We start from the raw sequence: 21416 nt of genomic DNA, 5'->3' as shown, positions 1-21416 counted from the left end.
ACTGCCAGGCATTTTAGAATACTTTTCCACCTTAATTTGGAAAACAACCCTGTTAACAACAGTGTCAACTTATAGTATGCATGGTCTGGAATTTTGCTCCAACCTGCTACTTCTCCAGCAACTGGCCCAGGCCTACCTATAGCTCTGTTTCTTTCACAACAATTCTGCCTCTATCTAGTTCTGTCCATTTATGGTACTGGCACCAACTCCAGACCTACCCTCACGCCCCAAACAAAGCTGACTGCATCAGCCAGAGCTACTTTAGTGGGAGCCTTGACAGTGGTGCTAATACACTGGGATTTTATGTAAGACAACACTTCAATAAGCAAGCAGTTTTATGTAAGTACTGCCCACTACTCAGGATTGTTGGAAAAGTATTTTGTAAATTATAAAAACCAATCTAAATATAAAATTATTTGCATCAAATAGCCTTTTAAAATGACCATGTTGTAAATACCAGCCATTGCTGATAAACTGAATCAGGCTTGCCCATTACAATCTAAAATGAACTACAGAGACAAGGGAGAGAGATTACAGCTATAAACTGTACTTCTTACATAAATAAGTGCTGGCATCAAGTTCAAATAAAAGGTTTCAAATATAATAGTTGCCAGTAAAAAACAGAGTGTATATGATTGGAGTCACCACAAAGTTACGAAATAGAGTCAATGAAACACACTTCCCCAACAGTAGCATCAGAATCACCTGGGAATTTATTAGAAATGTACATTTCAGAGCCCCATACCCATCCTACTGAATCTGAAACTCATGGGATGTAGGGAGACTCAGCACTATGTTTTTTTTTTTAGTAAGTCCTTTAAGTAATTCTGGAGCAGGCTGAAGTTTGAGAACCAATGTTCTAAGATGACAGGGACTACATTTCTTTTACTTGCTTTAGATATGACTGTATGTGTGTACACACACACACACACACACACACACACACTCACACCCCTATGCACCAAACACTTGCAGGCAAACTCCCCCCTCAAAAAAATCTGTTTCTTCTCATTGTCTTACATTTAGACACAGATTGAAATATTTCCAATATAAAATAAAAACACATATTTACCAAGGGTTTTTCCTGCTGCAATTCTTGTCAAAAACTGACATATGTATATCGTTCTCAACTGGTAAGCTGTTAGACTGGATAGTCCATGAATAATAGCTAAAAAAGAAAAAAAGTAAATTTTATTAAAATCAAACTTGATCCAGTAGTGCCACTGTGTGGTTTGTTCAGTAATAGGCTACAAACATGTTGTAAAAATTATCATAGAGTTGTACATTTAAGATCTAATTAAAAATCAGAACAAAAAAAGAATAGCAATGAAGACATTTCTTACAAAATATAACTTTCACATGCAGAATAAAAATTGTTGAAAATTCTTTCACAAGTAGCAGTCTACATTAACAAAAAAGATTTAGATACAAATTGTAAAATGTGTAAAATCACTGGTTGGAAACTTATACCTAGAAACATGTCATATAACAGAAAATATTTTATATTATTTTTATCAATGTTTCAATTAAGTGAGTCTGCTTAGCTTACAGAGCTATATTTTAAAACATATTAATATTAACCTCACCAAAACTTGAATGCCCACCCAGATGTTGAGTCAGGCAGTGACTACAAACAATACCAAGTAAGCCATACTCATGGACCACAGTGAGCTTTTTACCATGTAGCAATGAGACAAGCGATTGAACTACTGAAGTAAAAATGTGGCGAAAACTTTAAAAAGACAAGTACAGAATGCTTTGGAAGCATATAACAAGAAATCTGTGTGTTTAAGTATCTTCTGCACAGAGGAGGTGTCAGGGAAGGCTTCTCTGAGGAAATAATGTCTAACCTAAGACCTGACAGTGCCACTACTACCATTACACTTAACCCAGGGCTTGGCTGGTGTATATAAAAAGCTTAAAAAACTAGCAAACTGAAAAGCAGTTCTTTAGCAATTAGGCATATAAGACAAATATATTTTTACCCAATTTCCTCCCTCAATTCTAACATAATCTTATGCTATACCAGAGATTATCTGGACCATACACAATCATAATAGAATTTAACAGGATTTTAAGAAAACACAAAATTTATATAGAATTTAAACACAAGCCATTCAATATTTACTGAACATCTACTGCCAGCCTATGTTAGGAGGTGATGACTAAGATAGCCAGTCTCTGCCCCCATGAAGGTTTTAATCTGAGATGACACAAATTAAACAAAAAGTTATGTAAGTAACTAATTAAAATTTTAATGAGTACCACCAAGGATAGGTACAGGCATACCTCATTTTATTGTGCTTTGCAGATAGCATGTTTTTTATAAATTGAAAGTTTACGGCAGCCCAGCTTGAGCCAAGTCTAATGGCACCATGTTTTTTTTTTTTGAGACGGAGTCTTGCTCTGTTGCCCAGGCTGGAGTGCAGGGGCTCATCTCCGCTCACTGCAAGCTCTGCCTCCCACGTTCATGCCATTCTCCCGCCTCAGCCTCCCGAGTAGCTGGGATTACAGGTGTGAGCCAATGTGCCCGCCCCATTTTTCTAACAGTACCTGTACCTGTCACATTTTGATAATTCTTGCAATATTTCAAACATTTTCCACTATTATTGTATCTGTATGGTGGTCTGTGATCAATAGCCTCTGATGTTACTATTGTAAAGGTTCTGGAGTTCCACAAATCAAGGCCATATAAGACACAAACTTATTCCATAAATATTGTGTGTGTTCTAACTGCTCCACTGACCAGCTCCTCCCGTTTCTCCCTCTCTTCAGGCCTCCTTATTTCCTGAAACACAACAATATTGAAATTAGACCAATGAGTAACTCTACATGCCCTCCAAGTGTTTCAGTGAAAGGAAGTGCATGTCTCTCACTTTAAATCAAAAGCTAGAAATGATTAAGCTTAGTGAGGAAAGGATGTCAAATGCCACAACAGGCTGAAACATAGGCCTCTTGTGCCTAACAGCCAAGTTGTTAATACAAAGGAAAAGTTCTCAAAGGAAATTAAAAGTTCTAATCCACTGAACACATAAATGATAAGAAAGTAAAAGAGCCTTATTGCTCACATGGAGAAAGTTTGACTTGGATAGAAAAAAATCAAACTAGCCACAACATTCCTTTAAGCCACAGCCTAATACAGAGCAAGTCTAAGGCGGCTGAAAGAGGTGGGAAAACCGCAAAAGAAAAGTTGGAAGCTAGCAGAGATTGTTGGTTCATGAAGTTTAAGAAGCCATCTCTATGACATAGAAGTTCAAGGTGAAGCAGCAAGTGCTGAAGTAAAAGCTACAAGTTATTGAGAAGATCTAGCAACAATCACAAATGAAGGTGGTTACACTAAACTGATTTTTCTTTTTTTTTTTTTGAGACAGAGTCTCGCTGTGTCACCCAGGTTGGAGTGCAGTGGCGTGACCTCGGCTCACTGCAGCCTCCACCTCCCAGGTTCAAGTGATCGATTCTCGTGCCTCAGCCTCCTGAGTAGCTGGGATTACAGGTGTATGCCACGATGCCCAGCTAATTTTTGTATTTTTAGTAGAGATGGGGTTTCGCCATGTTGGCCAGGCTGGTGTCAAACTCCTGACCTCAAATGATCCAACTGCCTTGGCTTCCCAAAGTGCTGGGATTACAGGTGTTAGCCACTGCATCAAGCCAACAACAGATTTTCATTGTAGATGAAACAGCCTCATATTAGAAGATGTCATAGAGAACTTTCATAGCCAGAGAGAAGTCAATGCCTAACTTCAAAATTTCAAAGGACAGGCTGACTCTCTTGTTAGGGATTAATGCTGCTAGTGACTTTAAGTTAAACCGATTGCCCATTTCTTATTCTGAAAATCTAACGGCCCTTAAAAATTATGCTATATCAACTCAGCCTGTGCTCTAGAAATGGAACAAGATTAGACGACAGTGCCTCTGTTTACACCATGGTTTACTCAATATTTTAAACCCATTATTGAGATCTACTGCTTGGAAAAGATTCCTTTCAAAATGCCATTGCTCACTGATAATGCGCCTAACCAGTCAAGAGCTCTGATGGAGACATACGTACAAGCAAATTACTGTTGCTTTCATGCCTGCTAACACAACATCCATTCTGCATCCCACAGATCTATTGTTCTGTCTCCCTGACCCAGCCTTACAAGTAATTGTGAAACAACCAATCTTCTTTTTGTTCTGTTTCAGCTTCCTTAAGTCCTTACTGTCCATAAACTCAACCTCCAACTGCTCAATTCATTGAGCACTTATTTTATGGAATAAAGTATTACCTGAATCCAGAATCACAATAAAGCCAAGTGAGGTCTTTAAACTAAACTTAGTTGTAATTTTTTCTTTTGACAGGGTTAAAGCTAAAAACTAGCAGAGCCAGGAATCAAACTGGGACAGTTTACTCCAGAGTCCATGTTCTTAATTGTTATCCTACACTGCTTCCCACGGTAGGGTTAACAGTCTATAAAAGGTATTATCTGGGATCTGTGAGATATGAGAGTAATTCTGAGTCTAAATAAAAGAATCAAGAATTTTCTAGAAAGCATCAAGAATTGTATATTTTTACAATTTTGAAAACTGAGATTCAATAAAATAACAAATTAAAAGTCCTTAAAAATTAAAAATGGGAACCCAAAAATAACACTGTTCAGTTTGCTTATTGGCCACTGACTAGCAGTGCAACTTGAAAAATAGCTGACTCTCTTTGGTTTCTGTGCCCTTAACTTTAAAATAATGAGAGTAGCCTAGATTATTCCTCCAGTCTTGAGCTACAACTCTGAAGTTGGGTTTTTGTTGTTAATCTGTTTTTAACCTTGGCTCTGGGATGTTTTTATGAACAGGGTTTTTTTTTCTTTTCTTTAAAAAAAATCAACTATTTTCTAGAACAGTTTTAAACTCACATAATTACTGTAAAAATGATAGGTTCCATATACCCTGAAGCAATTTCTCCTTTTTTTTTTTAACATTTTACATTAGTATGTTGTGTTACATTAATGAATCAGTGTTGACACATTATTAATAACTAAATCCATGCTTTATTCAGATTTCCTTAGTTTTTACTTAATGTCCTTTTTCTGTGGCAGGATCCCATTCAGGACACCATATTACTTTTAGTCTTATCTCTTTAGGAGCCTGTTGTCTATAAGAGTTTTTCAGACTTTCCTTGGTTCTGATGATGACATTTTGAATACTGGTCAGGTATTTTGTAGAATGTCCTTCTGGGATTTGTCTGATGCTTTTCTCACAATAAGACTGAAGTGATGGGTTTTTGGGAATAAGACCACAATGATAAAGTTCTATTTTCATTTCAAATGAACATATTTCATTACAAATGAACATATCACCATTACATATGTTACAAATGAACATATCACCAACTATTACTGCTGATGTTGGCCCTGTTCAGGGCAGTGTAGTGTTTGTCAGGTTTCTCCACTGTGAACTTAACTCTCTCTTGCCCCCTTTCCATACCGTACTCTTTGGAAGAAAGTCACTGTGTGCAAACCACACTCAAGGAGTTATGTTCCACCTCCTTGAGGATGGGGTAGCGACATCAAATTATTAATACTTGGAATACTGCATGCAAGATTTGCCTCTTCTCCCATTTATTCAATTATTTATTCACATCAGTATGGACTCATGGATATTTATTTTATACTTTAAGCTTATACACTAATACCACTTTACGTTCTTGCACTAGTGGTTCAGCTGTGGCCACTGGGAGGTCTTGCAGATGGCTTCTGTGTCCCTTTCTAACCCCACCACTGAGGTGTTTTTTGTCTGTCTGGTTGTTTTTTTTTTGCACTTCCTTGCTTCCTGGCACTACAAGATGCTCCAGGTTTACTTTGTATATTTCCTGTCCTAGTTCCATAATCAGTCACTTCTCCAAACAGCCCTGGTTCCTTTTATTGGAGAATGGTATTAGAAACCAAGATCGGGATGCTAGGTGTACTCAAAGTTAGGTTGCTTCTGTGCCCTTTTATCTGACACAGCAAGGAAATACATGTGTGTATAGTAACCTATGTCTACACATGCATATGTAAATATTTCTAAGTCATCTATACCTACATGAGCTAAACAGTTCATACTGATGTCTCCAACTCTAAGAGAACTTTTTAATAATTCTGAGGAACTAGCTTCATTCCAGAATTTAATTTTCTACTTAATGTTAAGTATCCCTGGCTCCAGAGTTAACTGCAATATAGAGGAAAGATCCTGGAACTGGAAGGTAAAGCATGGAGCTGAAACACTCCCTTTTAACCTATCAGTACCTTAAACTAAGATTATTTGCCTAACTCACAGGATTATGGTGAAGATGAAATGTCAATATGTCTTTCTGAAAATTTTATTAAATAGCATAATTATAGTATTATAAACATATACTTGCACTGTAATTTTAGCGCCAACTATGAATGAAGTACCAGAACATCTTTCTGTTATTTTTCAAAAAGCTACACTAGGCCAGGCGCGGTGGCTCACGCCTGTAATCTTACACCTGCGGGTGGTGGTGCAGGTCTGCAGACCCAGCTACTCCAGAAGCTGCAGCGGGAGGATACTTGAGCCTGAGGAGGCTGAGGCTGCAGTGAGCTGTGATGGCGCCACTACACTCCAGCCTGGGAGACAGTGAAACCCCATCTTGGGACAGGGGCGGGATCGGGGAGGCCCCGCTAATCAACTCAAACATCTGAGCTGGGAGAACCTCAGACTGAAAAAACTATGCTCGTTTTTTTCTATGGATCTATGTCTTTGTCCATCACTTATAGGCTGTCTAAGCAGCAGATTTCATGAACGGTTTCATTCATTCATTTATTTATTGATACAGGGTCTCACTCTGTCACCCAGGCAGGACTGTACTGGCACGATCTGCAACCTCTGCTTCTTGGGTTCAAGCGATCCTCCCCGCTCAGCCTCCCAAGTAGCTGGGACTTACAGGCATGTGGCCAGCATTTACTTTTATTTGGAGACTATACAGAAAGTAACTGCTGTACAGCCAGCAGGCCAAATGAGGTTTAATAGCTCACAAATTAACATATAACACTGATGGGGGGGGTCACTGGAGGCCACAGTGACTGCTGAATATTACCACAGGAATACCTGAGTATTTTGGCTGAGAAAGCGCCAAGAGACAAACGTACTGGGTTGAGTGGAACTGTATACATTTTAAATCATTTAATGCTTGCATCAAACCTAAACAGGGTCTTATTTTCATTTTATCGAATAGGAAAACAATCTGAGAAAAACTCAGATGCTGACACCGGGCGGAACCGGGATTCGAACAAGTTCGGCCCGGAGCCTCGGACTCTCAGCTAATCGCCCGCAGCAGCCCCTCTCTCCCCACCTCCCTCGGCGACGTTGGGAACCAGCCCTCTGCCGCGCGCCTCGGGGCCCGCATCCGGCCCCCGCATAGTCCCCAGCCCGGACGCGGTCCGCCCTCACCTTCGGCGCTGTTGCGGGTCCGGCGGAAGTCCTCTGACCGGCCGTCGCGGAAAGCTCGGCAAAGAGAGAGGCAGAGGAAATCGAGCATCCAGCCGGCAGCCACAGCCTCGGCCTCGGTCACCAGGCCCTCGTCCTCCTCCTCCTCCTCCTCCTCCTCGGGGGCCCCCACCTGCACCTGGCACTCGAGCAGTTCCTGACACTCGAACTGCTCCTCGTCGTTTGTCTCCGTTTCTGCCATCTGCTCCTCGGTAGTGTCGGCATCCCTACCATCCGCACAGCCCCGCGGGCTTGGGGCCGCTGAGGAGGCGTCCTCCGCCATGTTCAATGGCTCGCGCGGGTACTGCCCCTTCGGGCGCCGAGCAACGATTGGGTCGCACTCGAGGGCACGGGGCGTGGCCGCGGAGAGTCTCTTCCGCCGGCGGGAGATGGGCGAGAGGCTCAAGCCTGGCTTCTGATTGGCCAAGACCTGTTCCTGCCTCTGTGCGTTGAATTTTCCGCCAGTCTAGGGCAGGGCTTTGTTAAGTAAACCGAAGGACTCCGTGCTGAACGAGGAGTGAGATTAGGATAGGGGGAGGCAGCTTTATCTTCCTTATTCCTTGTAAAATGCAACCTTGACTGGAGCAACAACACGGTTATTTAAAATGAAAACGCATTTGCCTGTAGCGTATTTCAGAAAGAGATGGGTAATGAGAACTTGTCACTGTTAGTCAAGCATAACACTTTTAAACGTTAGTATTCATCTGTTACTACTTGATCAACGAGCCACAGCTATTCCAACTGACTAACATCTGTGCTGCTCCAACCTCAAGATGCATCAAAATCAGCCTGGGGGCTTGCTAAAACACAAATTGCTGGGTTCCACTCCCAGAATTCCTGTTCTGCTGGTCTAGCTTGGGGTCCCGGAATTTGAAAGTCTAATGCTACTTGGCTGGGCACCACATTTTGAAATCACTGCTTTAGAAAGACTATACTACTAATGGAAATGTATCTGAATCAAGGTTTGAGACGACTATAGAATGCAGTTTGTAGAAAATAATAAGTGAATGCTTATTTTGAATTTTGAAACTTAGCACAAAAGGAAAGTCTAAGTGGGGATGGGTGGTCTGTTATTGTTGTTTTTTTTTTTTTTTTCCTTTGAGACAGGATTTCGTTCTGTTGCTCAGGCTGATCTCCAACTCCTGGCCTCAAGTTATCCTCCTGCCAAAATGCTGGGTTTACAGGCCTGAGCCACCACACCCGGCTCTGTTTTCTGTTCCTTGATGTGGGTAATGGTTACATCAGTGTGTTCACTTTATGAAAATTCACTGAACATCGTTTATGCACTTTTCAGTATGTGTGTGATAACTGACTAAAAAGTTTAATTTAAAAGCTTTTCTGTTTATCACGTATCCAACATCATCAAAGCCTTTCCACATTTTCACACACTTCTTGTTGTTGTCTTTAAGGTGGTACACTTTAAGTGTTGAGTAACTAAGGCACTGTATTCTAGTATTAAGACTGCTTAGGTTGGAATATTCCCTACCAGTTACTCACTAGCTGTGTGACCTTGGGTAAATTATGTCTCAATTTTCTTGTTTGTATAATGTGAATAGTAATAATACCTGCACGATTAAAGGGCTTAGTAAATGTAAAGAGTTTAAAACAAAACCTCAGCCAGGCACAGTGGCTCACTTTGTAATCCCAGCACTTTGGGACGCCAAGGTGGGAGGATCACTGGAGCCCAGGAGTTTGAGGCCAGCCTGGGCAACATAGTGAGATCTCATCTCTACCGACAAAAAAAAAAAAAAAAAAAAAGAGCCAGGGAAATAGTAAGTGCTCAATTAGTGTTAGTGTTAGCAGGAAGAGCGGAATATTTGTGCTGCCAGGAAAAATGATGATGCATCAGAAGAGATCTCTTCTTCAGGCTCTAATGGTCCCTTGGGAAGTAAGTTCTGTTTTGAAATAATACAGTGGAATGGGGATAGAGGCTAAGGGAATACGGGCTACGGCACATGATGAACCTAGTATTATGGACTGCATATTTGTTTTCTCCCAGATTTGCATGCTGAAGCCCTAACCCCCAGTGAGGTGGTATTAGGAGGTAGTGCCTTTGGGCTGGAGTGGATTAGGAAAGAGAATTCGGTGTGATTTCAGTGATTTAAAAGTCATCCCTTGAGTAAAATTATATTTCTTGCAAACCTGAGTTCATGGAGTAAGACTACAAGTACAGTTGACTTTACATCATTTAATGGGACTGTTTTGAGGGGAGAGATTCAGTCTGTTTTGTGATGATCCTAAGAGCACCACCTGAAACCAAAGATTGAAGGTTTGGGGTAGCAGATTTGACTTCATATCCCACATGGTTCCTAACCATTCAGGCTTTCCCACAGTAAAGTGCCGATTTCTACTGCCAGGTACTGATTTCTCACCATTGGAATCATTGATGATCCTGTGATCATGGTATCTCCCCTGTCAGGTAAGTACACATCTGTGATTCTGGATGCCAGTAGGCAGAGATACTGTGGAAAGATTCCCATAAAACCTAGATGACATTCCCCATGCTGTTGCATTTCCCAAGACTGTTTTTGATTTGGACTATTTCCTAAACAACACTTTGAAATCTATAAGTTTCCTAAATTCTTATGTCTACCATATTAAATAATTGTGTTTTAACCCATATTTTAGTCTATCCCATTGCTAATATAAACTAATGGTCTCATTATGAATTATATACATTGCTTTATTTTTGCATTTATAAGTGTCTCATCAATATCCAAACTACGTATGTACTTATTAAACATCCTTTATTGAGTACCTATTATGTGAAATGTACTGCGCTAGGATGATGTACAGTAAATATTGTAGCAGGACGAGCCGCAGACAAAACTCCTCAGACATCAAGTTAAACAAGGAAGGAGCTTATTCGGCCGGAGGCATCTGCAAGACTCCTGTCTCAAGAGCCGAGCTCCCCGAGTGAGCAATTCCTGTTCCTTTTAAGGGCTCACAACTCTAAGGAGGTGAGTGTGAGAGGGTTGTGATCAATTGAGCAAGCAGGGGGTATGTGACTGGGGGCTGCATGCACCAGTAATTAGATCAGAACAAAACAGAAGAGGGATTTTCACAGTGCTTTTCTATATAATGTCTGTAATCTATAGATAACATAACCGATTAGGTCGGGGTCGATCTTTACCAGGCCCAGGGTGTGGTGCCGGGCTGTCTGCTTGTGGATTTCATTTCTGCCTTTTAGTTTTTACTTTTTCTTTCTTTAGAGACAGAAATTGGGCATAAGACAATATGAGGGGTGGTCTCCTCCCTTAATATAAAGATACTACTCCTCTCCATAAAGAATTATAGACCAGTTGGGAAGACAAGCAACACACACACATTGTACGTAAACATCAGACTAATGAGTGATGCTAACAGTAACCCTAATAGGAGTTTGGTGGAGGTGCAACCAACCAACGGGTTCACCTTGCCCACTGCCTAGACAGACTGATTTATCAAGACAGGGGAATTGCAATAGAGAAAGAGTAATTCATGCAGAGCCAGCTGTGTGGGAGACCAGAGTTTTATTATTACTCAAATCAATCTCGGCCGGGCGCGGTGGCTCAAGCCTGTAATCCCAGCACTTTGGGAGGCCGAGATGGGCGGATCACGAGGTCAGGAGATCGAGACCATCCTGGCTAACACGGTGAAACCCCGTCTCTACTAAAAACACAAAAAACTAGCCGGGCGAAGTGGCGGGCGCCTGTAGTCCCAGCTACTCGGGAGGCTGAGGCAGGAGAATGGCGTAAACCCGGGAGGCGGAGCTTGCAGTGAGCTGAGATCCGGCCACTGCACTCCAGCCCGGGCGACAGAGCAAGACTCCGTCTCCAAAAAAAAAAAAAAAAAAAAAAAAATCAATCTCCCTGAAAACTTGAGGATTGGTGTTTTTAAGGATAATTTGGTGGGTAGGGGACCAGTGAGTCAGGAGTGGTAATTAGTCGGGTCAGAGATGAAATCGTAGGGAGTCAAAACTGTCCTATTGTACTGAGCCACTTCCTGGGTGGGGGCCACAAGACTAGATGAGCCTGTTTATTGATCTGGGAGGTGCCGGCTGATCCATCGAATGCAGGGTCTGCAAAATATCTCAAGCACTGATCTTAGGTTTCACAATAGTGATTTCATTCCCAGGAGCCATTTGGGGAGGTTTAGAATCTTGCAGCTTCCAGTTGCATCACTGCTAAGCCATAACTTCTAATCTTGTAGCTGATTTGTTAGTCCTGCAAAGGCAGTGTAGTCCCCAGACAGGAAGGGGGTTTATTTGGGGGAAAGTGCTGTTATATTCTTTGTTTCAAAGCTAAACTATAAACTAAGTTCCTCCCAAAGTTAGTTTGGCCTACACCTAGGAATGGACAGCTTGAATGTTAGAAGCAAGGTGGTGTCGGTTAGGTCAGACCTCTTTCACTGTAATTTCTCAGTTATGATTTTTGCAAAGGCGGTTTCACAGGGAGAGTGTCTAAGCCAGAGGGATTTCATTAAAAAGGTTTGAACAGAGATGCAGAGGGGAGATACCTGGGTATAAACTGATTTTTTTAAAGTAAATTTTACAGGGCCTAAAACACTAGTTTTGCTATCCTCATAAATAGTTCTGAACCTCGACCGCACGTCACATGTTCTCAGTTGGCTGAGTTATACTTCGTATTCACTAAATCAGAATTTCTAAGGGCAAGGCTCAAGCATATGTGTTTTTCAAAGTATCTCTAGGTGATCCCAATATAGAACGAGGGTTGCTAGCTACCAAACCATACACATAAAATGAACCACTCCATTTTGAGGTAGTGGACATAATACAATAATAATGATAAAGAAACACATTCCTACTCGTGAAGACTTCTCCCTTTTCGGAATCAATAAAGTAATGCCCAAGGACTGAAGGAATGTTTTGAGTTTAAAACAAAGCAGGTTTCAGGAAGAGAAACATTATTTTAGGCAGTTCTAATCATTTAGAGCTTTTAACATATTTAAAAGATCTTTGTGACCCCTTGAGATTTTTTTAAGTTGCTTCATGCATTACAGGATCCGCATGTAGCCTGAGTCTGACAGAATACAGGCACTGTGGTGATGCGGGCTCACTCTGCAAGAAAATGCAGTTCATTGAAAACTGGAACCCAGGACTGAGTCTCCATGGTCATTTTGTTTGATTATTTTGTTAAAAAAAAAAAAAAAAGGCCAGGTGCGGTGGCTAACGCCTGTAATCCCAGCGCTTTGGGAGGCCGGGGTGGGCAGATCACCTGAGGTAGGGAATTCAAGACCAGCCTGACTAACATGGAGAAACCCCGTCTTTACTAAAAATACAAAATTAGCCGGGTGTGGTGGCGTATGTCTGTAATCCCAGCTACCCGGGAGGCTGAGGCAGGAGAATCTCTTGAATCCGGGAGGCAGAGGTTGGGATGAGCTGAGATTGCACCATTGCACTCCAGCCTGGGCAACCAGAGCGAAACTCCATCTCAAAAAACAAACAAACAAACAAACAAACAGAAAACAGACAAAAAACCTTCCAGTGTATGCCGTTATCAAGTCCTTGGTTAGCCAATATTTTTAATAAAACACATATTCCAAAAGCAAAAGCAATAGCATTGTGTGTGAGTAAAAGAATATGAATACAAACAGCTGGGGACCTAGGGGAAGAATCCCGTTTCCACCCCTTGGAAATAAATCAATGCCCAATGAAACAGTGCACCCTGGTGATGTTTTCTACCCTTGAATAGAGAAATAACAGGAAGCACCTTGACCTTGACAGCACTAAGAAAGAAAACCATGAACAGCCTCTACTTTTTAAAGCAGCATACGAGCCACATATATGTAATTTTTAATTTTCTAGGAGCCACATTAAAAAGCATAGAAAAAGGTGAAATTAATTTTAATATTATAAATATATCCAAACTATTATTTCAACATGTAATTTTAAAACTTGGATATTTTACTTAAAAAAACAGTTTTTAAAATCCTGTGTGTATTTTACACTTACACACGTATGAGATTGGAGTAGCCACATTTGGAGTGCTCAAATAGCCAAGTATGACTAGTGGCTATCATACTGGACAGCACAGTCCCATGCAATTAGGATTTCAGGCTCTGGAGTCAGAGTTCTAGGTTTGAATCAATCTTTCTTCCTTCTTTCCTTCCTTCCTTCTTTCCTTCCTTCCTTCCTTCCTTCCTTCCTTCCTTCCTTCCTTCCTTCCTTCCTTCCTTCCTTCCTTTCCCCTCTTTTTTTTCTCTTCTCTGCTCTGCTCTTCTCTTCTTTTATCTTCTCTTTTCTTTCTTTCTTGACTAGGTCTTGGTCTATTGCCCAGATTGGAGTGCAGTGACGCCATCTTGTCTCACTGCAACCTTCACCTCCCGGTTCAGCTGATTCTTCTCCCTTGGCCTCCCAAGTAGCTGGGATTATAGCTCCCCCCACCACGCCCAGCTGATTTTTGTATTTTTAGTAGAGAGGGGGTTTCACCGTGTTGACCAAGCTGGTCTCGAACTCCTGACCTCAAGTGATCCTCCTGCCTTGGCCTCCCAAAGTGCTGGGATTACAGGCATGAGCCACCGTGCCTGGCCTAAATTTGAATTCTTTCTCCACCAATTTCTCTTTATCCTTGAGCAAATTGATTGGACACTTTACCCCTATATTCTCATTTGTAAGGTAAGAATAACAACACCTACTTTAAAGAGGTGTTTGATGGTTGAAGGACTCAATAAATAGTTGTGGTTGTTGATAGTCTTATCCAGTGTTATCTTTCCACTATACCAAGTGAAAATCTAACTCATCGGAATGTTTGCATTTAATCTACCTCTGTCACTGCGTAGCTTTGTGTGTTTGTGGGTGTCAGGCCTCTGAGCCCAAGCCAAGCCATCGCATTCCCTGTGACTTGCACATATATGCCTGTGACTTGGCACGTCCGCGTGCCCTGTGACTTGCACGTATACACCCAGATGGCCTGAAGTAACTGAAGAATCACAAAAGAAGTGAAAATGCCCTGCTCCGCCTTAACTGATGACATTCCACCACAAAAGAAGTGAAAATGGCCAGTCCTTGCCTCAAGCGATGACATTATCTTGTGCCTGGCTCATCCTGGTTGAAAATGCTCCGCCACTGAGCACCTTGTGACTCCCACTCCTGCCCGCCAGAGAACAACCCCCCTTTGACTGTAATTTTCCTTTACCTACCCAAATCCTATAAAACGGCCCCACCCTTATCTCCCTTCGATGACTCTCTTTTTGGACTCAGCCCGCCTGCACCCAGATGATTAAAAAGCTTTATTGCTCACACAAAACGTGTTTGGTGGTCTCTTCACATGGACGCGCATGACAGTGGGAATGATTTTTTACCTCTCTATGCCTCTTTCTTTATCTGTCTTATTGGAAATAATGGTCGCAAACTCAGAGGGTTGACATCAGAGTTAAATGGAAAAATACATCGGAAAGTGCTCTGTAAACTGGCAGCATTTTTAAAGTGGAACTAGAGCCATTGATAGATGACATGATTTGTGACTTAAAAACAATTGGGATTGCAGTGGTGGTTATGTGATTGTGCAAAAACTCAGAATTATACACCTAAGAGGTTTGGATTTTCCTGCTTGTAGGTTATCCTCAATCTGATTTTTAGGAAAAAACAATTTGGGGAATTCCTGTTTTTAAAAGGTAGAAGTTTTCTTTTTTATGGACGTCTTAGAGCTTTAAATACACTAATGTGGATCATGAATTTCTGAATGAAACATGTCCCATAATTGATCACTGCACTTCTTCTTCTTTTTTTTTTTTTTTTTTTTTTTTTGCAGAACGTCCTATATAATTATCGTACTCTGGGAACCATAAGTTCTTGACCACTGAAAGCTTCCCTGAAAAACTAACATAAGGCAGATTGATTAACAGAAGAAAAGGCATACAAATTTATTTAATGTGTGTACATGGGAGCCTTAAGAATGAAGATCCAACATCCTGAGCCACAGTAAAGAATGCAGACTCAGAGGGTGGCCAGAAACAGGTTATGCTGATGAATCAGCGGGTGATGAGGGAGAAAGTAACAAGCTTGGCTAGCAAAGGTGGCCTTGTTATGTAGATGAAGCCTCCCTTGGAGAGAATAGATGGTAAATGTTTCTTTTCAGGCTTTTAAAAGGGTCAGACACTCAACCTCTCCTGAATTCAAGAAAGGCATAGAAAGGGGAGGGGGCATGGAGGCATTAATGGAAATTCTCTACAGATGCATATTTTCCCCACAAAAGAGTTTTACAAGACCAGTTCTATTTGCTGCCCAGGTGGCAGCCATTTCAAAATATGTCAAAGAAATATATTTTGGGGTAAAATACTTTGATTTCCTTCAATATCAACAAACACACTTTGAGAAATGCTGCTGTAAACTACTAGGCAAATATATGCAGATAACAGTTAACTAAGTTTATTCCATGATATCTAAAGATTATAGAAGACTCAGATCACTTGACCCATTTGATCATGCCCTCCTCCTGGATGCGTTTTCTTTATTTGACTTACAGGATAACATCCTTTGCTGGTATTCTTTGCACCTCACTAGCCACTTCTTAGTATTCCTTGCTGACCATACCTCTTCTTGCTAAACTCTAAATGTTGTAGTGTCCTTAACCTCAGCCTTTGAACTTCATTCTCTAGTTGATCTTATCTACTCTCTGTGTTTAATATCGTGTAGATCCTGTTGAGACCCAAACATAAACCTCCCTCTCTAAAATTTCTGCTGAGCACCCCCACATCACTGCTTGGATTATTGTGCATCTAAAATGGACAAGTCCAAATATAACCCATACTGCATCAAACTAGACCAAGCTTGTCCAACCCGCAGCCTGTGGGTGGCATGCAGCCCAGGACAGCTTTGAGTGCAGCCCAACGCAAATTCAGAAACCTTGTTAAAACATATGAGATTATTTTGTGTTTTTTTAAAGCTTATCAGCTATTGTTAGTGTTATTGTATTTTATGTGTGGCCCAAGACAGTTCTTTCTTCTAATGTGGCCCAGGGAAGCAAAATGATTGGATACCACTGAACTAGACCTTACCTCATCTTTCCCATCTCAGTCAATGGCACCGCCATTCACTTAGCCAATTAATTAAGACACAAATTTCATCTTTGATTCTTTTTTTTAATCTCACACGTCAGATCTAGTCCTTCAACAGCTTTGGTCAGCTCTACCTTCAAAATAGATCCATAATCTGACTATTTACCATGATCTGCATCTCCACTCTCAGCCAAGTGACCCTCATGTCTCATGTGGCCCACATAGTAGCCTCACAGTGGCTCTCCTTGCTTCCACTCTTGCCCTGCCATGGTAAATTTTTATTTTCTTTTTGAGCCACAGTCTCACTCTGTCACCGAGGCTGTAGTGCAGTGGCACAATCTCGGCTCACTGCAACCTGGGTTCAAGCAATTCTCCAGCCTCAGTCTCCCGAGTAGCTGGGATTACAGGCACCTGCCACCACACCTGGCTAATTTTTGTATTTTTAGTAGAGATGGGGATTTCACCATCTTGGCCAGGCTGGTCTCGAACTTCTGACCTCAGGTGATCCACCTGCCTCAGCCTCCCAAAGTGCTAGGATTATAGGCATGAGTCACTACACCCAGCGATTTTTTACACAATAATCTGAATGGCCTTTCTAAAATGTAAATCACAACTTGTCATTCACCTCCTTGAAACCTACCATGATATGTGATCATTTTTAGGATAAAACCCAAACTCTTTGTTAAAGACTACAAGGCCTTACATGATATTTTCCCTACCTAGTTTTTAACCATATCTATTAAAAATTCTGTCTGTTGCCACCACTGCTATAGCTATTCTGGCCTTCTTGCTCTTCCTTAAATAGGTTAAGCTTGTTCCTGTTCCAGGGTCGTTGCACTTGCTTTGACTTGATTGTTTTCTCAAATATTTGTATTGCTCCCTGCCAACCCATTTCATTCAAATGTCACCTTTCTTCAGAGATAATTTCTTTGACTACTCTGTTTAAATATTTTCTATCTGCAGTACTCTACGTAGCATGTTTCACTAACTGATGGTATTTTAGTTGTCTCTTTGTCAGTCTCATTAAAGAACAAGATACGCTAAGGAAGGCATTTTGTCTGTGTTGTCCACTACTGTATCCCCATGGCTAGAATATTGCTTATCATGTGGTGGACATTCAGTTGATATTGAATGAATCTATGTTACATTTTTCTTAGACATGACTAGAAGAAAATTGATACTCAAAGAGTAGAAACCATTTTTATCAGTGAAATTCCTTATAGATTTGAAAACATCAGCTATTAAGAACTCAACAGTACTCTGATTTGCTGTTTATTCACAAAAGAAACCAGACCCTTCAGTTTCTATCTTTGCCCCCTTTCTCAATAGGAGGGCCGACCAAATCCCCTGAGCCAGATACTAATGATGATAATGATAATGATCATATCAACCACACTGTTTTAGTCTAATTGAACTGCTATAACAAAATGCCACAGACTGGGCCATTCATAAACAACAAAAATGTATTGCTCAGAGTTCTGGATGCTGGAAAGTCTAAGATCAAGTCACTGATTGTTGAGGTGTCTGGTGACAGCCTGTTCTGTTTTTCAAAGATGGTGCTTTCTTTTTGTGTTTTTAATTGGCAAAAGGGACAAAAGTTCCCTTCAATCTTTTTTTTTCTTTCCTTTTTTAAAAATAGAACAGGGTCTTGCTATGTTTCCTAGACCGGTCACAAGCTCCTAGGCTCAAGTGATCCTACTTCCTCAGCCTTCCCAATAGCTGGGATTATAGGCATAAGCCACTGTTCCCAGCCCAACCTCTTTTATAAGGTCACTAATTCCATACACTGGGGTGATGTTCTCATAACTTAATCAGTTCCCAAAAGGCCCTAACTCTTTGTTTTTTTTTTTTTTTTGAGACAGAGTCTTGCTCTGTCGCCCAGGCTGGAGCGCAGTGGCGCAGTCTCGGCTCACTGCAAGCTCCGCCTCCCGGGTTCACGCGGTTCTCCTGCCTCAGCCTCCCAAGTTGTTGGGACTACAGATGCCTGCCACCACGCCCGGCTGATATTTTTGTATTTTTAGTAGGGACAGGGTTTCACCATGTTAGCCAGGATGGTCTCGATCTCCTGACCTCGTGATCCACCTGCCTTGGCCTCCCAAAGTGCTGGGATTACAAGCGTGAGCCATGGCGCCCGGCCGGCCCTAACTCTTAATATATCATGTTGGATATTCTGTTCCAACATATGAATTTGAGGGGACACCACAATTCAGACCATACCACATACTTAACATTTATTGCATTTATAATAGGTGCCAGCAACTTTCTCTCTCTCTCTTTTTTCTTTCTTTCTTTCTTTCTTTTTTATTTTTTTGAGACAGAGTTTCACTCTTGTTACCCAGGCTGGAGTGCAATGGCGCCTTCTCGGCTCACCACAATCTCCACCTCCCAGGTTCAAGTGATTTCCTGCCTTAGGTTCCCAAGTAGCTGGGATTACAGGCATGTGCCACCACGCCTGGCTAATTTTGTATTTTTAGTAAAGATGGGATTTCTCCATGTTGGTCAGGCTGGTCTCAAACTCCCAACCTCAGGTTATCCTCCCACCTTGGCCTCCCAAAGTGCCGGGATTACAGGCGTGAGCCACCGCACCGGGCCAGGTGCCAGCAACTTTGTAACTGTACCATATGTATTAACTCATTTAATCTTCATAGCAAGTTTATTAGGTAGATATTAATATTATCTTATAATTTTGTAGAGGATGAACCTGCAGCACAGAGAGGGTTATTAAATCACCTGAGGTTGGAAAGTGAGAAAGCTAGTTAGTAAGTTAGGGGCCCACAACTTGAAACCGGACACTCATGTTCCACATTATTCTCTTTTCTCCCAGGAAGGTCTCCCCAAGGGGAGTAGACATTAGCCAGAGTTCATGTTCCTCGTCTCTGTTCCTTAGGCTTGGAGATCCATCTCCTCTTTCTGCTAAAGTCTTAAAGCCAGAAGCTCTCATGCATATAAACTTTTGCAGATAAGTGCGTGGGTGTATGAAGCGGGGCTGCCAGATCCTCCCATTTAATGACTTAGGATGTCACAGCACAATAAATTATTCTTCGTCACAACAAGATTGTTTCAGATGGAAAAGGATAATATTTTGTCTTATTTTAGAGAAGGTTCACGATCCAGAAAAAATATTTTTAACTTGTCTCAGGTCACAGTTGTTGGAATCAGGAACAAATCTTATTAATAGCTTCTGATGCCAAGGGACAATGAAGTTTTGCATGTAAGAGGATGCTCAAGTTCTTGCCAGTTAAATTTCTGAAAAGAGACAAGAGGACCACTCTCAGCCCCCTCATGAGCCTGGCTGGGGGTCTTAGAAAGCCACAAGGAAGGGGCATTGTAGAGTTCAAGAGCATCAGCAGCAGCAAGTGATTGGTTTATAGGGGTGCTTCTCGTGGTGCTTAGAATTCTTCACGGGGCTTCATCTACGTATCACATCACATTCAGAGCAGAGAGACAGACCGCAGGTCCCGCTACTCAGATATGTGACTTTAGACAAGCTAGCAACCTCTTTGCCTTGGTTTCCTTCTTTGTAAAATGAAGGTCATGATAGAAGATATTGCATAGAGTTGCTGGGAGGATTCAGTGATTTAAAGAAAGCACTTATAAGTGCTCAACATCAGCTGCCGCTAGTTTTCATTGTCCTGGTTTTCAAATATTTTTGTGCCTGATCTCTTTGATAACTTTATCTTACTTACCTCTATTATGGTTTTTTTTTGTTGTTGTTGTTGTTGTTGTTTTTTGTTTGTTTGTTTTGTTTTGTTTTTTTGAGACGGAGTCTCACTCTGTCACCCAAGCTGGAGCACAGTGGCACAATCTTGGCGATCTCGGCTCACTGCAACCTCCACCTCCCAGATTCAAGCGATTCTCCTGCCTCATCCTCCTGAGTAGATGAGATTACAGGCACCTGCCATCATGCCTGGCTAATTTTTGTATTTTTTTTAAGTAGAGGCGGGGTTTCACCATGTTGTCTAGGCTGGTCTCAAACTCCTGACCTCAAGTGATCTGCCTGCCTCAGCCTCCCCAAGTGTTGGGATTACAGGCATGAGCCACTGCGCCCGGCCCCTACCTCTATTATGAAGGGACATATTTTCCCTATCTGTTTATTATTTATTTATTTTAAGAGACAGGGTCTCGTCATGTTGCCCATGCTGGTCTTGAACTAGACTCAAGCAATCCTCCCCATTCTGACTCCCAAAGGACTGGTATTACAGGTGTGAGCCAAGAGGTCCAGCACTTCCCATCAGTTTAAATCTCAGGGTTTTGTTTTTTGCCTTGGGGAAGGGGAACATGGTCTCAATAATGGGCCTATTCAACCAGCAAAAAATTGTAAAATTTGTAATTATATATATGTTATTTCATTTATATAAAAACTTAAAGCTTGCAACACAATATCCTATATTCTGTATGAATACATATGAAGGAGAAGCATGGGAAAAGATTCATGGGAAAGATGAACAACAAGCAGTGCTGCCTGTGTTTTTTTTTTTTTTTTTTTTTTTTTTGAGACAGGGTCTTGCTCTGTTGCCCAGGCTGGAGTGCAGTGGCATGATCATAGCTCACTGCAGCCTCCACTTCCTGGGCTCAAGTAATCCTCCTGTCTCAGCCTCCCAAGCAGCTGGGACTATAGATGCACACCACTATGCCCAGCTAATTATTATTATTATTTCATAGAGATAATTTCTTACTATGTTGCCTGTGTTGGCCTTGAACTCCTGGGCTCAAGTGATCCTCCAACCTCAGCCTCCCAAAGTGCTGGGATTACAGGCGTGAGCCACCCCACCCAGCTAAGCAATGACCTACGGAGAGGTGATAAAGGGGCCCTTTTCAGGAAGTCAGGGTATAAGGGCTTAACATATATGTAACTGTCTTATTTTTTAAAAAAGATGTTAGAGACTGGGCGTGGTGGCTCACGCCTATAATACCAGCACTTTGAGAAGCCAAGGTGGGCAGATCACAAGGTCAGGAGTTTG

The 21416-nt window shown here is 41.6% G+C and overlaps 1 protein-coding gene across 3 annotated transcripts in view; it reads right to left on the bottom strand.

Annotated features, from left to right (window-relative positions):
• Positions 1 to 7815, bottom strand: part of TERF1 (telomeric repeat binding factor 1) — a 39163-nt gene extending 31348 nt beyond the window's left edge. The window contains exons 1-2 of one of the 3 annotated variants that reach the window (XM_008000866.3): positions 7423 to 7815; positions 1073 to 1168 (exon numbers count right to left, since the gene is read on the bottom strand). In XM_008000866.3, the coding sequence (XP_007999057.3) occupies positions 1073 to 1168; positions 7423 to 7741 (415 nt within the window). In that variant the 5' untranslated portion in view covers positions 7742 to 7815. The remainder of the gene's footprint in view (positions 1 to 1072; positions 1169 to 7422) is intronic. The other 2 variants (XM_073018159.1, XM_008000865.3) reach the window with 2 other exon arrangements.
• Positions 7816 to 21416: the final 13601 nt, after the last annotated feature.

Source organism: Chlorocebus sabaeus, chromosome 8, assembly GCF_047675955.1.
Source record: "Chlorocebus sabaeus isolate Y175 chromosome 8, mChlSab1.0.hap1, whole genome shotgun sequence".
Lineage (NCBI taxonomy): Eukaryota > Metazoa > Chordata > Mammalia > Primates > Cercopithecidae > Chlorocebus > Chlorocebus sabaeus.
The sequence above is the reverse complement of the archived record's forward strand: the minus strand, read 5'-3'. Positions and strand labels throughout refer to the sequence as shown.